The 16,553-nt window shown below is 38.9% G+C and overlaps 1 protein-coding gene across 1 annotated transcript in view; it reads left to right on the top strand.

The window, feature by feature from the left end:
- Positions 1-16,553, top strand: part of LOC124612576 (putative fatty acyl-CoA reductase CG5065) — a 429,978-nt gene that overhangs the window by 350,455 nt on the left and 62,970 nt on the right. Inside the window, exon 7 of the mRNA XM_047140860.1 lies at positions 11,692-11,931. Within this exon, the coding sequence (XP_046996816.1) occupies positions 11,692-11,931 (240 nt within the window). The remainder of the gene's footprint in view (positions 1-11,691; positions 11,932-16,553) is intronic.

The following is a 16,553-nucleotide window of genomic DNA, read 5'->3' as shown; positions in this document are numbered from 1 at the left end:
TATTCACTGATGTCTTAAGAGATGCCCTACCACCCTCTCCCTTCTTCTTGTCAGTGTTTACCATACATTCATCTCTTCGCCGAGTCTGCGGAGTAACTGCTCATCCCTTACGTTGTCATTCCACTTAATTTTCAACATTCGTCTGTAGCACCACATCTCAAATCCTTCGATTCTCTTCTGTAGCGGTTATCCCACAGTTCATGATTCGCTACTATACAGTGCTGTGCTCCAACTTCTTCCTCAAATTGAGGCCTAAGTTTGATACTACTAGACTTCTCTTGGCCAGGAATACCCTTTTTTCCGGTGCTGGTCTGCTTTTTATGTCCTTCTTGCTCTGTCCCTCATGGGTTATTTTGCTGCCCACGTAGAAAAATTCCTTACCTTCATCTATTTCGTACTCAGCAACTCTAATTTTAAGTTTCTAGCTCTTCTCATTTCTCCTCACCGTTGTCTTACTTGGATTTCCTCTCAATCCATATTCTATACCCAATAGGCTCTTCGTTCCATTCAATACATGCTGTAATTCTCCTCCACTTTCACTGAGGATAAAAGGGTCATCAGCAAATCTTCTCATTGATATCCTTTCACCTTGAATTTTAATCCCACTCTTCAACCTTTGTTTTATTTCCGTCATTGCTTCTTCGATGTATACATTGAAAAGTAGGGGTGAAAGATTACATGCCTGTTTTACACCCTTTTTAATCCGAACACAACGCTCTTGGTATTCCACTCTCATTGTTGCCTCTTGATTCTGCTACATATTGTGTATCATGCTTGTACTGACACACAATATTTTTAGCGCAACGCAATCTGACTTTCAATAATCCCTACAAAAGAATGGCCCTGACTAACATTAACCTATACCTTTCACAAATCACTTACCTCACAAAAATCTTCGTTACTCAAGCTACTGCAATACAGCGAGCGCCACTACTGCCAGCTAAATAAAAGATTCAAACTACTGAAGGCACTAACTACTGATAGACATAGTTAGCAAATGAAAGATTTTGATAGAGAACAAACAATGTATTTACCTTAATAGTCATAATTGACATCCAGTCTTACAAATTTCAAAACTCCGCCATCTCTCTCCCCACATCCACCACTGCTGGCGGCTCACCTCCAACTGCGCAACGCTACGTGCTGTTAACATCCAGCTGCCCAACACTACAATGGCAGACAACAATACAAACCAGCCACAGATTGCACACAGCACAGCCAGTGATTTTCATACAGAGCGCTACGTGGCGTTACCAATAAGAAAATCTAAACAGCCTACTTACAGGATTTAACCAAAAAAACTGGCACATAGTCCGGTGATCTTCTCTTGCCGCTGAATACTGGTGATGAAACTGTCTTTCATTACCAGGAGACTAACCCTCCAGTAATATGTCGGACATCATTGGAGAGATGTCATTTAGCGATATCGTAGACCGAGATAAGGTTATCTTCTAGCAGTAATATACCTTTGCCATAACTGATATGAGTTTTGTTACGGTCTGATAGTATTTGGCCATAGTTACAAAAACCTTTTTTTGGATATTACCGATTGTTTTGTTGCATCACTTTTACTGTATGCGTTAAAGTCACGGCTTAACATTCCACTCTTATGTCCCATGTTATTCGAACATATGGATTCAGATTCGCAAGTCTCCGCTAAACACAGAATATCCATAATCGTCATTCAGTGAACAAGTATTCGGAAGTCACAAATGTGAACTTTTTCAGGCGCGATAATAATTTCCCTTACTATAGTGTCATGCAAAAAAAAAAAAAAGTACGCAAATTGACTTTATATGTCGAAGTAGGTCAGTGAATCAGATTATAAGGTCTAATTTATTTTCCTGTAAATTATTTTATTACGTTTGTCTCAAGGAGATTGATTATGCATGATATTCTCTATACTCCAGAATGAGATTTTCACTCTGCAGCGGAGTGTGCGCTGATATGAAACTTCCTGGCAGATTAAAACTGTGTGCCAGAACGAGACTCGAACCCGGGAATGCTAGTTCTGCAAGGTTCGCAGGAGAGCTTCTGTAAAGTTTGGAATGTAGGAGACGCGATACTGGCAGAAGTAAAGCTGGGAGACCGGGCGTGAGTCGTGCTTCGCTAGCTCAGCTGGTAGAGCACTTGCCCGCGAAAGGCAAAGGTCCCGTGTTCGAGTCTCGGTCGGGCACACAGTTTTAATCTGCCAGGAAGTTTCATTCTCCATACTGTTTCCACGCGGTTTGGAAGATTTGTCTCATAGGTGATTCAAATATTGCTCATAACATCATTGGGTGAATTTTTAAAGTCATTTCATCTGCAGCTTGCTAAAAGTTCCAGTTGTCTTCCTTATTCGAAAAATGTGAGTGAAATCACGCTCCCATTTCTACCTGATTCTCCACAGAAACTAAGCACACTAAACGCTACCGTAAAAGAGGCTAAGCAGTTTGAATTACTGTTGGCGTACTATAACTATTTACGCTTTTTGTGGAAGCATGTAAGTGAGTTCGAATAGACTGTCGTTCGCGTCACTTATCTTGGATTCAGGCATGGACTTTCCTCAGAGGGGAGTGTATCAACGCTGCGAATGTGTACAGATACGTTTTATACGGGTTTCGACGTGTTAGGGTGTGATGACCTATCTAAAATACTGCCATACAAACATTTAACATGAATTATAGCGTGTACATAAGTTTACAAAAAAATGGTTCAAATGGCTCTGAGCACAATGCGACTTAACTTCTGAGGTCATCACTCGCCTAGAACTTAGAACTACTTAAACCTAACTAACTTAAGGACATCACACACATCCAGGATTCGAACCTGCGACCGTAGCAGTCGCTCGGCTCCAGACTGTAGCGCCTAGAACCGCACGGCCACTCCGGGTGGCCATAAGTTTACAGTTCGATAAAAAGTTAAGAAGTGAGAAACTCAATTTTTGAAATTATTTTCCAATAATTCGTAAACTATAAGGAAATTCTCTTAGCTCTGCGATGAAAATTGGAAAATATCTCAGACACTTTCAGCTAGCGGCTTGGGTGATCACGGATTAACGGTTCAAAGGAGTCGTACTTATTATTACTGTTGCCAGTTCGGCTTCCTTGGTTTCGCTTTCGTTTGAAAATTTAACAGTAATTCTGAACACGTGTCGAATACTATGCAGTCATAACTACATTTTGATACAAACGTAATTCACGATTGCATAATACATTGCTCGACAAAAGAAGCACTCAGAAGCGGAGGAGTAAACGAGCTGAAACTTCACGAGTTGAGAGAGTGTGCGATGTTATTTCAGTGATCACAGAATCGAGTCAAATTTACGAATAACTCGGCAGCATCAGCCCACTTAATCAGCGGGACTTTGCATCCCCTCTGACCTGGATGCATCAGTTGGGTAGTGCGTCGTAAGTCGTTGCATCCTGTCCTGAAGCAAGCTGGTCCACAACTATTCCAAATGGTCATTGACATCCCGGGTGTTGGCGCTGGGACTGTTGATATTTTTGAAAATATTGGGAATCCGATAGACCGATATTTAAAAAAGTACCGTTATCGGCTCTCGGTATATCGAAAAATCCATCAATATATCGACGTACCGCTTTATAAAAACATCGGCTGCTGATTGTAAATATATTTCCGCTTTTAGAGGTGTATATTTAGTATTGATTTATTATCAGACATCCTGTACATAAACAACACCCTGCTTATCTCCCTTAGAGCTAGAACTGAAACGATGCACGCTCACGCTTGCCGATAACCACTTTGCTAACAAATGGAACTGGACGATAGTGGCACAGTGAGAGGTGTCCGATGCGGCTGCTTTAGGTTTCGTCATATATCGGATTTTTCGGAACACATCATGTCGACTTCCCTGTTTTTTTATTTCTCCGAACTCCAGCGACCTAGCAGTCGTAGTGTCAAAACTAACTTGTGAAATTAAGCGTTGCAGTTTCTGATGGTAGCGCCGAGCTCCGATTACATCGGCATTTCCCCTCGCACGTCTCCGTCCACCGCAAAAGACCAGTCTTGCCATATATATTTTTGTTCATCATTTTCAGCAACTGTTTTTGTCAATACCAATGTGAAGAAGTAGCACAGTAGTTGCGCTATTTCTTCACATCGAAAATATTGTTGTTCTATCCAACCCTCCCTCCCTCCCCCCTCACCCCCCCCCCCCCCCCCCCCGTATGGTGCGTACGTGTGCCAAGCTACGTCCCACCATGTTTCTGGGTGCTTGTGCTTAATTTCCTTTTTGGTCAGCAGTGTAGTTCTAATTTATTTCCAGTTCCACAGTCTGTTGCAACAGGTTGTTGTTGTTGTTGTGGTCTTCGGTCCTGAGACTGGTTTGATGCAGCTCTCCATGCTACTCTATCCTGTGCAAGCTGCTTCATCTTCCAGTACGTACTGCAGCCTACATCCTTCTGAATCTGCTTAGGGTATTCACCTCTTGGTCTCCCTCTACGATTTTTACCCTCCACGCTGCCCTCAAATACTAAACTGGTGATCCCTTGATGCCTCAGAACATGTCCTACCAACCGATCCCTTCTTCTAGTCAGGTTGTGCCAGAAGCTTCTCTTCTCCCCAATCCTATTCAATACTTCCTCATTAGTTATGTGATCTACCCACCTAATCTTCATCATTCTTCTGTAGCACCACATTTCGAAAGCTTCTATTCCCTTCTTGTCGAAACTATTTATCGTCCATGTTTCACTTCCGTACATGGCTACACTCCATACAAATACTTTCAGAAACGACTTCCTGACACTTAAGCCTATACTCGATGTTAACAAATTTCTCTTCTTCAGAAACGCTTTCCTTGCCATTGCCAGTCTACATTTTATATCCTCTCTACTTCGACTATCATCAGTTATTTTTCTCCCCAAATAGCAAAACTCCTTTACTACTTTAAGTGTCTCATTTCCTAATCTAATTCCCTCAGCATCACCCGATTTAATCTGACTACATTCCATTATCCTCGTTTTGCTTTTGTTGATCATCTTATACCCTCCTTTCAAGACACTGTCCATTCCGTTCAACTGCTCTTCCAAGTCCTTTGCTGTCTCTGACAGAATTACAATGTCATCGGCGAGCCTTAAAGTTTTTATTCCTTCTCCATGGATTTTAATACCTACTCCGAATTTTTCTTTTGTTTCCTTTACTGCTTGCTCAATATACAGATTGAACAACATCGGGGAGAGGCTACAACCCTGTCTCACTCCCTTCCCAACCACTGCTTCCCTTTGATGTCCCTCGACTCTTATAACTGCCATCTGGTTTCTGTACAAATTGTAAATAGCTTTTCGCTCCCTGTATTTTACCCCTGCCACCTTCAGAATTTGAAAGAGAGTATTCCAGTCAACATTGTCAAAAGATTTCTCTAAGTCTCCAAATGCTAGAAACGTAGGTTTGCCTTTCCTTAATCTATTTTGTAAGATAAGTCGCAGGGTCAGTATTGCGTCATGTGTTCCAACATTTCTACGGAATCCAAACTGATCTTCCACGAGGTCGGTTTTGACGAGTTTTTCCATTCGTCTGTAAAGAATTCATGTTAGTATTTTGCAGCAGTGGCTTATTAAACTGATAGTTCAGTAATTTTCACATCTGGCAACTCCTGCTTTCTTTGGGATTGGAATTATTATATTCTTCTTAAAAGTCTGAGGGTATTTCGCCTGTCTCATACATTTTACTCACCAGATGGTAGAGTTTTGTCAGAACTCGCTCTCCCAAGGCTGTCAGTAGTTCTAATGGAATGTTGTCTACTCCCGGAGCTTTGTTGCGACTGAGGTCTTTCAGTGCTCTGTCAAACTCTTCACGCAGTATCATATCTCCCATTTCATCTTCATCTACATCCTCTTCCATTTCCATAATATTGTCCTCAAGAACATCGCTCTTGTATAGATCCTCTGTATACTCCTTCCACCTTTCTGCTTTCCCTTCTTTGCTTAGAACTGGGTTTCCATCTGAGCTCTTGATATTCATGTAAGTGGTTCTCCTTTCTCCAAAGGTCTCTTTAATTTTCCTGTAGGCAGTATCTATCTTACCCCTAGTGAGATAAGCCTCTACATCCTTACATTTGTCCTCTAGCCATCCCTGTTTATACATTTTGCACTTCCTGTCGATATCATTTTTGAGACGTTTGTGTACCTTTTTGCCTGCTTCATTTACTGCATTTTTATATTTTCTCCTTTCATCAATTAAATTCAATATTTCTTCTGTTACCCAACAGGTTACGTTTCGATAATGTAATGCACTTTCTTCTATCTTTCCTCGTAGTATTCCTTACAACATAAGAAAATTTCATTTCGCAGTTCTGTTTATTAGGCTAGGAATTAAAGCACCAATATTGTTATCAACGTTTTTGTTACTACATGTACAGTAGTGTCATCATTTGAGCCACATGTTGGCAAACCCTGAGGGGCAGAAGATGATGATAGCATGAAGCGTAGCGTCCTTATGATATTCATGCTGCAAGGCATTTTTAAGCCTCTGATTTTTATCACGGACTCAATCGTAACAGGGCCGCCGGGGATCGGACGCGGCCAGAGAGTTCCATATCAGCGCAATCTCTCACAGATTACGTAACGCCTTCTTCCGAGAGTGCGGGGGGCTGCGTCTTCTATTGTGTTGTGATGTGTTGTGCATGAGACAATGGAAGGTCTTGCCAGGCGGGGACAGGTTTTACCACTGCGCAGAGCCCCCTGTGTCCTTGTTTCTGCAGTGAGCTGCAAGTACCATGAGTTCACTTTGCTTCTCCATTCTTTATTTACTGTTTCGTATTCAGAAAAAATAACAACCTCAAGCGTATCTTCTGTTGGGTTCAAATGGCTCTGACCACTATGGGACTCAACTGCTGTGGTCATCAGTCCCCTAGAACTTAGAACTACTTAAACCTAACTAACCTAAGGACATCACACACATCCATGCCCGAGACAGGATTCGAACCTGCGACCGTAGCAGTCCCGCGGTTCCGGACTGAGCGCCTAGAACCGCTAGACCACCGCGGCCGGCGTATCTCCTGTTCTTACCAACCACAGGCAACTATTGTTTGTCACGTTCACAAACCGCTGACAATAACAAGGATCAGAATTCTGAAAAGCATTCTGTTCGTACCACAGAAATTTTCTGCGGTTGTCCTAGGAATATTAGACTACAAAATAATGTGGAACTAAAAAGTCTGGAATTTTGTGGTAAGGTCTTATGGGACCAAACTGCTGAGGTCATCGGTCCCTAAGCTTACACACTACTTAATCTAACTTAAACTAACTTACACTAAGGACGGCACATACACCCATGTCCTAGGTAGGACGCGAACCTCCGACGGGAGAAGCCGCGCGGACCGTGACTAGGCGCCAAGACCGCTCGGCTACCCCGCGGGGCTTCGAACTAAAACAGCCGTCGCACCATTGCGAGTTTAACCGGTCCTTTTGTAAACGTGTCCCGTATCTGCACTAATTCATTTCATCAGACTGGAAACGAGTAACGTGTTTTCAGGAAGTAATATCTCGTAATCAACGGAGAAATCAGTAATAGGAATTGAAAAATTTCTTCATAGCTAAACATTGCTCCTTGTTCCTGTGAACGCGACTCTGGCTAAAACTTCGGTGAGCCAGATACTTGTGTCAGTGCTGTTTCTATTGTGGTGTGAATTCTGCAATATAACTGGAAGAAAAATAGTGCATTCATATATTATGGCTGGAATGATTTCAAAGAGATAGTATCGACACCAATTGAGAGGTATATACCACATAAATTAATAAGTGATGGTACTGATTCCCTATGGTACACAAAACGGGTCAGATCGCTGTTGCAGAAGCAGCGAAAAAACCATGTCAAATTTAAAAGAACACAAAATCCCCAAGAATGGAAAAGTTTTACAGAAGTTCGAAATATAGCACATACTTTAGTGAGAAATGCATTTAATAATTTCCATAACGAAACTCTGTCTCGAAATCTGGCAGAAAACACAGAGAGATTCTGGTCATACATAAATCACACCTGTAGCAAACGCAATCAATACCTTCACTGCGCGATAACAACGGTGAAGTCACTGATGACAGTGCCACGAAAGCACAGTTTTCCAAAACTCCTTCACCAAAGAAGACGAAGTAAATATTCCTGAATTCCAATCAAGAACAACTGCCAAGGTGAGAAACATGGAAGTAGATATTTTCGGTATCGCAAAGCAGCTTAAATCACTTAATAAACGCAAGGCTTCAAGTCCAGATTGTATACCACTCAGGTTCCTCTCAGAGCATGCTGAAACAATATCTCTGTATTTAGCAATTACATACAACCGCTCGCTCAGAGAAAGACCCGTACCTACAGACTAGAAAATTGCTCATGTCACACCAATACCCAAAAAGGGAAGTAGGAGTAATCCGTTGAATTACGGGCCCATGTCACTAACGTTGGTTTGGAGTAGGGTTTTGGAACATATACTGTATTTGAACATCATCACGTACCTCCAAGAAAATGATTTATTCACGCGTAGTCAGCACGAGTTCAGAAAATATCGTTCTTGCGGAACACGCCTAGCTCTTTATACACATGAAGTAATGAGTGCTATAGACAGGGGATGTCAAATTGACTCCATGTTTTTAGATTTTCAGAAGGCTTTAGACACCGTTCCTCGCAACCGTCTTCTGATCAAACTGTCTGCCTACGGAGTATCGCCTCAGTTGTGCGACTGGATTCGTGATTTCCTGTCAGAAAGGTCACAGTTCGTAGTAATAGACGGAAAGTCACCGAGTAAAACAGAAGTAATATCCGGCGTTCCCCAAGGAAGTGTTATAGGCCCTCTATTGTTCCTGATCTATATTGACGACATAGGAGACAATCCGAGTAGCCCTCTTAGATTACTTGCAGATTATGCTGTCATTTACCGTCCTGTAAAGTCATCAGATGACCAAACGAATTGAAAAATGATTTAGATAAGATATCTGTATTGTGCGAAAAGTGGCAATTGACCCTGAATAAAGAAAAGTGCGAAGTTATTCAAATGAGTACTAAAAGAAGTCCACTAATTTTCGATTACGTGATAAGTCACAGAAATCTGAAGGCTGTAAATTCAATTAAATACTTAAGGATTACAATTACAATTACAAATAACTCAAACTGGAACGATCGCATAGATAATGTTGTGGGTAAAGCAAATCCAAGACTGCGATTCATTGGCAGAACACTTAGAAGGCGAAACAGGTCTACTAAAGAGACCGGTTACACCACGCTTGTCCGCCCTGTTCTGTAGTATTGCTGTGCAGTATTGGATCCGCATCAGGTGGGACTGACGGATGACATCGAAAAAGTTTAGAGAAGGGCGACTCTTCTGTATTATCGCGAAATATGGGAGATAGTGCCACAAATATGATACGTGAGTTACAGTGTCAATAATTGAAACAAAGGCGATTTTCGTTGCGACAGGACCTTTTCATGAAATTTCAACCACCAGTTTTCTCCTCCGATTGCGAAAACATTCTGTTGGCACCCACCCACATACGGAGAAATGATCATCACGATAAAATAAAATAAATCAGGGCTCGTACAGAAAAATTTAAGTGCTCGTTTTTCCCGCGCGTCGTTCGAGAGTGGAACGGTAGAGAGACGGCTTGAAGGTGGTTCATTAAACCCTCTGCCAGACACTTTATTCTGAATAGTAGAGTAATCACGTAGATGTAGATGTATATGTAAAACAGGCGATGAAACCAAAAGTGTCAGTTTCCTCTAATATTACGATTTCAAGCTTTCAGTTCTGAGACGATCGTGGAATTTTATTTTTGTAGTCGGTGTTGAGTACTTGATTTTTGTTTGTTTTTGCCATCTACATCTACATCTACATGACTACTCTGCAATTCACATTTAAGTGCTTGGCAGATGGTTCATCGAACCACAATCATACTATGTCTCTTCCATTCCACTCCCGAACTGCGCGCGGGAAAAACGAACAACTAAACCTTTCTGTTCGACCTCTGATTTCTCTTATTTTATTTTTATGACCATTCCTACCTATGTAGGTTGGGCTCAACAAAGTATTTTCGCATTCGGAAGAGAAAGTGGGTGACTGAAATTTCGTAAATAGATCTCGCCGCGACGAGAAACGTTTTTGCTTTAATGACTTCCATCCCAACTCGCGTATCATATCTGCCACACTCTCTGCCCTATTACGTGATAATACAAAACGAGCTGCCCTTTTTTGCACCCTTTCGATGTCCTCCGTCAGTCCCACCTGGTAAGGATCCCACACCGCGCAGCAGTATTCTAACAGCGGACGAACGAGTGTAGTGTAAGCTGTCTCTTTAGTGGAGTTGTTGCATCTTCTAAGTGTCCTGTCAATGAAATGCAACCTTTGGCTCGCCTTCCCCACAATATTATCTATGTGGTCTTTCCAACTGAAGTTGTTCGTAATTTTAACACCCAGGTACTTAGTTGAATTGACAGCCTTGAGAATTGTACTATTTATCGAGTAATCGAACTCCAACCGATTTCTTTTGGAACTCATGTGGATCACCTCACACTTTTCGTTATTTAGCGTCAACTGCCACCTGCCACACCATACAGCAATCTTTTCTAAATCGCTTTGCAGCTGATACTGGTCTTCGGATGACCTTACTAGACGATAAATTACAGCATCATCTGCGAACAACCTAAGAGAACTGCCTAGATTGTCACCCAGGTCATTTATATAGATCAGGAACAGCAGAAGTCCCAGGACGCTTCCCTGGGGAACACCTGATATCACTTCAGTTTTACTCGATGATTTGCCGTCTATTACTACGAACTGCGACCTTCCTGACAGGAAATCACGAATCCAGTCGCACAACTGAAACGATACCCCACAGGCCGGCAGCTTGATTAGAAGTCGCTTGTGAAGAACGGTGTCAAAAGCTTTCCGGAAATCTAGAAATACGGAATCAACTTGAGATCCCCTGTCGATAGCGGCCATTACTTCATGCGAATAATGAGCTAGCTGCGTTGCACAAGAACGATGATTTCTGAAACCACGCTGATTACGTATCAATAGATCGTTCCCTTCGAGGTGATTCATAATGTTTGAATACAGTATATGTTCCAAAACCCTACTGCAAACCGACGTCAATGATATAGGTCTGTAGTTCGAGGGATTACTCCTACTACCCTTCTTAAACACTGGTGCGACCTGCGCAATTTTCCAATCTGTAGGTACAGATCTATCGGTGCGCGAGCGGTTGTATATGATTGCTAAGTAGGGAGCTATTGTATCAGCGTAATCTGAAAGGAAGCTAATCGGTATACAATCTGGACCGGGAGACTGCTGTGACAAGAATTTCCGATTTACTTTTGTCTTTGTTTTAATGTGACAAAATGTTCAACTAATTTCGTCTTTACTTGACGTCTCTTTATCTTTTAGATTTCGTCAAAAGGAAAGATGAAATATTCACTAATTATTAATAATTAGAACACAGATTTTAGATGTAGCTCGTCAGCCGCTTTTACACTTTTCTGAGCGTCAATTCGCATACCAGAGTACCCATCACAGATGCTGCCATTCGATTTTCTAAACCTTTATACAATGTTACAATGAGTTGGTAAAGCGTATGGATTTTATAGGTTGCAGGTTTCAATTACAATATGACAGCAGTAGCAGCTATTTTAAGAAAAATAAATTCTTGTAAGTAAACTGGCTGTGTTGTCTGTGAACGTGTGCGCTAACGCCGGCCGTTGTCTGTTCGACAGCCCCAGCGAGGTGCCCGTGTACAACATCACGTCGTCGAAGGTGAAGCGCATGACGTGGAAGGAGGTGCTGGACTACGGCCGGCAGATCGTCTACGAGTACCCATTCGAGTGGACCGTCTGGTACCCAGACGGCAACATCCGCAGCTCCAAGCTCGTGCACAAGATATGCGTCATCGTCCAGCACTACCTGCCGGCCTACTTCCTCGACTTTCTCTTCTTGATTTTCGGCCAAAGAAGATTGTGAGTACCATTCCGTAAAACTGTCGACTAGAGGTGTATATAACTCTTCAAGGCAATGAAGATTCTATGAAACAGAGTAACCTTCAATTGCAAAACGTACCAATACTACGATGGTTGGAACTTTAATAGCGGCAGCTCGTACAAAATAGATACGTTTTTCAAAGTCTTACTGACCTTCAAAGCACTCACCAGCATTGTGTCTAATCCACCGCCAGCGACGTGGAAGTCGTAGGATACTCTTAGCAGTGCCTGTTGTGTTGACACTTCGAGCTGCGCGGTCTATTGCCCGACGAATTTGTAGCAGTTCTGAAGCGAATGCCGTGAGGTGTTTTCTTCAGTTTAGAAGTCGAGTTGAACTGAAGAGGGCTTAAGTCAGGGGAGTGCAGAAGGTGGTATAGCACACAGCAACCCAGTCAGTCAAACAAATCACTAACAGCTTGCACTGTACGTGCTTGAGCATTGTCCTCCAAAATGATGGTCAGTTCCTGCATCACTTCTGTCTCTATGGTATTTATTTTTGGAATACAGCCTATGACCAGCTTAGAGACAGAAGTGATCACACTTTCTGCTGGACCTGACCATCATTTTGTAGGATAATGCTCAGGCACATACAGTGCAAGCTGTTACTGATTTGTTTGACTGATGGGGCTGCTAAGAGCTGTACCACCTACTGCACTCCCCTGACTTAAGCCCTCATAAGTTCAGCTCTACTTCTAACACTTCTAACACTTTGCGGCTTTCGCTTCAGAACTGTTACAAATTCGTCGGGCAATAGACCGCGCCGCTCGAACTGTCAACACAACTGGCACTGCTAAGAGTATCCTACGACTTCCACATTGCTGGCAACGGGTTATACACAATGCTGGTGACTACTTTGAAGGTCAGTAAAACTTTGCAACATGTATATATTTTGTAAGAGCTGTAAATACGTAGTTGCCACTAGTAAATTTCCAACCTTCGTATAAATTTTATTTAATTTAGGAAAAAAAGTGTTCTGAAAGGCCTTTCAACAACGTAATCATTATTTTTAGCTCTCTACAATCACCATCTTCAAAACATTCAAAGTCCAATTCTCTTATTGCTTTATTAAACCTATCTGGTAAAATAATTTTCAATCTATTATCAAGCTCCGTAAAAATTTTCCTTCCAAAATATTTAAATATTCACATCCTGTAATGTAATATAATTCATTTTGCGCTTACTCACCAATATTTTTAAACAAACCAGAATTGCTTTCATTATGTTCCCCTTTCAGAAGAGAATCCATTTATATAGAATAAAAAATAACAACATTAAAAATTTTCACTTCAAATTCTATTCTGAACATCGTATGTTAAATTTTTCTTACCATACATGACTGTATGCAACTGTACCTTCAGAATTTTATCATCAAAAGTCGCAACTAATTTCATTGTAGCTTTCTGTGTCGCTAACACATTCATTCTCCTAGACATATTTATAACAAAAATTGGCTAATTCTCAATAAAACTGAAGGGATTAACTGGGACATTGTCACTCAGTTGAGTGACTCTCCTAAATCGAGGAAAGCCTCATATGTTTTCAGATAATTATTTGGCAGATCAAGATTCCAAAATTCTCAAGGAAAAACTTCATTTCTTCCTTTTTTCACATTGATATTTTGTAAGTTAACATGATCAAACAAAGTAGACTGAATCAGTTGATTATTTTTTCGATTAGTTTGGAAAACAACAAAAATACAGTAAGTTGTACAAAATTCAGAAGAATTATTATAATAAGTAATATCTAGTACAGAATTTCTTTATCCTCCTACCTGGCTATTTCAACTGTTTGTGATTCAAAGAAAGAAATTTGAATTTTTGGATTTTTTAATCTTTCTTCTTCTCGCTCTAGTGAATATTCTGGTTCATACTTCATGACAGGAACACAAATTTCCATACATTCTACAATTTTACCTTCTTTTGGAAGTGCATCTTTTATTTCAATTCCAGTATCTTTTTTATCAACTCCTCTAAGATTAGCATCTCCAGAATTTGAACTACAAGTAAAAATTACTGTTAAATCTCCTTCCCACATCACTTCTGTATAAGCTTTGAAGAATCCACCTAACAAATCTAGTGGAAAATGTACTTCATTTTTCTTCCTTTTTATCTAAAACTGATAACTACCACTTTTGCTCATGATTTAATAAGAATAAAATTTATTAAGAGATTTCTAAAACAGCTGTTACATAAGAGCCAATAAAATTCAATCAAATTGTCATTTTCAACAGTTATAGTTATTTCTAAATTTTGAATTTCACCAAAAATACGAATATTTATAGGATAATGTGGTTCTTGACTTATTGGTCCACCAAATTCTGCATTAGGCTTGAATGAGACAGTAATATTAGTTTCTCAATGACAATGATCAGCCTGATTTACAAACATCCCCTCAGCCAAATTAAAATTTATATTATTTATTCAAATGGAATAATTTGAGGAACATTGTTAGCAACAGCCTTTTCATTAGCTTCAAATCCAAGCACTCTTCCAATACAATCTTTTATATCCATATGTAACTTAACATCACTCTCAATGACAACTCTGTTTAAAATTTCGTCTGCTTTAATGTAAATATTTGTATTTTTTGAATGAATAAATTTTTCCAAGTTTTTTAAATTATGTTGACCAATAGGAATTTCTATTGTTTCGCCATCACAATATAATTTATTATGTCTAGATGTAGTATTTGGAGTTAAGAAAGTTGTATAAGAACCAACCAGTGCAACATTACTAAAATTGTCTCATATAGGTAAAGTTAATTTTTTTTAGAACAGACAAATTACCAATCAATTGATGTAATCTAGTCATTTACTATTTAAAAGCTTATTTAATTAAATTAATACTGATTGGGAACCAAAAATAACAATTTCAGAGAAGAAATAAAAAAAATAAACATGTTAAACTTTTACCAAATGTGCAATCATAGGAACAACTGGTTGTAGAAAACCTACATTAATGATTGACAATTATATTCTAGTTCCAGGATGGTAGAATTGGAATAAATGTAATCATTTGTACATTTATTCTAAAAGTTTAGATCAACTGAAATATCGAGAATTTATAAGAAGATGTGAAAAAATTGAAGTTAAGTGTAACAAAAAAATTACTACTTTTATTGAAAATAATGAAGAAATTATTCCATTAAGTCAGTGTCAAGAAAACTCAGTAGAAGTATTTGATGACTTCATTCATGAAAATGAGGATATAATTAGAGAATATTTTGCTAGATGAAGACATATAGGACAAAATTACTTTTATTTGGCTTGGCCATTTTCAAAAATACCGAAACAGTTAGTCAGAGATTATCTTAATTTTTTAAATATCATTAGATAAGATGACACAAATTTAAATCATATTTATCATGAGCTCATTGGAGGTGATCTAAAGTTTGATGATTTTAAAGAAATGTGTCATAAATGTTGGGATCATCGATTTTGATTTTTTATGATAAACATAACTAGAAAACCAGATTAAGGTACGTTCAGAAATAAAATACAACATTTTATAAATGTTTGATAATTTTTATCTCTAATGGTGAAACTCTGATGGCGTTTTACCAGAATATATATATGAATTTAAAAAAGGTTTTAGTTATATAATAGAATATGAAAAATTAGAAAAAGTAATGAACATTATACTAATGGCCTGTGGTCTGATAAAGAAGCTACAGGAGGTCCAGATGCATGTGGTTACTATTATTTCGATAAGAGTAAAATGAGAATGAATTTACTAGCTAATTTTTATAAACTTAAATGTTAAACATAAACATTAAATGCAACATTGACCATAAATGTAAATGTTAAACATAAATGTTAAATGTAAAAATGTTTTAATTAATGTTTATTCAACTCTAATAAATGTTTGCAAAATATGATCCACAAGTTGTTAAAGCAGCAAGGTGAAATAGAAGAGTAAAAGAACAGTTAAAGGAAGAGTTAAAAATGGAAGAAACTACCAAGAACAAAGTATGAAAAATATAGAAATGAAGATCAACCGGTTATTGATGCAACTGAAAAAGTTAAACAAGGTATCAAAGGATTAGGTGATATTGTTTTGAAAGTTATTGAAGAAAATAGAAAAGTTGAAAAGCAGATGGTTCCTTATTCTCATTATCAGTTAGAAGAATTTAATGATATACCACCAATTAAACAATATGAAAGTCCACAACATGACTGTACTTTAAGTGAATCATAAATGCATGATTTAGTGACAAAGTTTGGAGAATAGAGAGAGAATAAAAATGATAAAAATGTTAAAAAAATACATGTAAATCAACGAATGTTAGAATATATATGAATCACAGTGAAGATAAAGTTTTTGGATTAAGACCTGTTGGTTCATTTAAATTCGTTGGTAAATTATCTGTAACATTTAATGGAGATAAATTAACTATTGGTGATAGGACATATGAAGGTACAGATGGATTATAAATCTTTTAACTGAAAAACAGATAATTATGGAAGATTACATTATTTACAGGTTCTGATTTGTTAAATTATGTAGATATATTATACAATTCAGAAGCGTTATATTCTGATAATAATCCAAATAAAATAAAAACGAGTAGAGGAAATAGATACAAATATTTGATAAAGGAAA

The sequence above is a fragment of the Schistocerca americana genome, chromosome 4, assembly GCF_021461395.2.
Source record: "Schistocerca americana isolate TAMUIC-IGC-003095 chromosome 4, iqSchAmer2.1, whole genome shotgun sequence".
NCBI classification, from domain to species: domain Eukaryota; kingdom Metazoa; phylum Arthropoda; class Insecta; order Orthoptera; family Acrididae; genus Schistocerca; species Schistocerca americana.
Note: the sequence above shows the minus strand (reverse complement) of the source record. Positions and strands in the feature narration are given on the sequence as shown.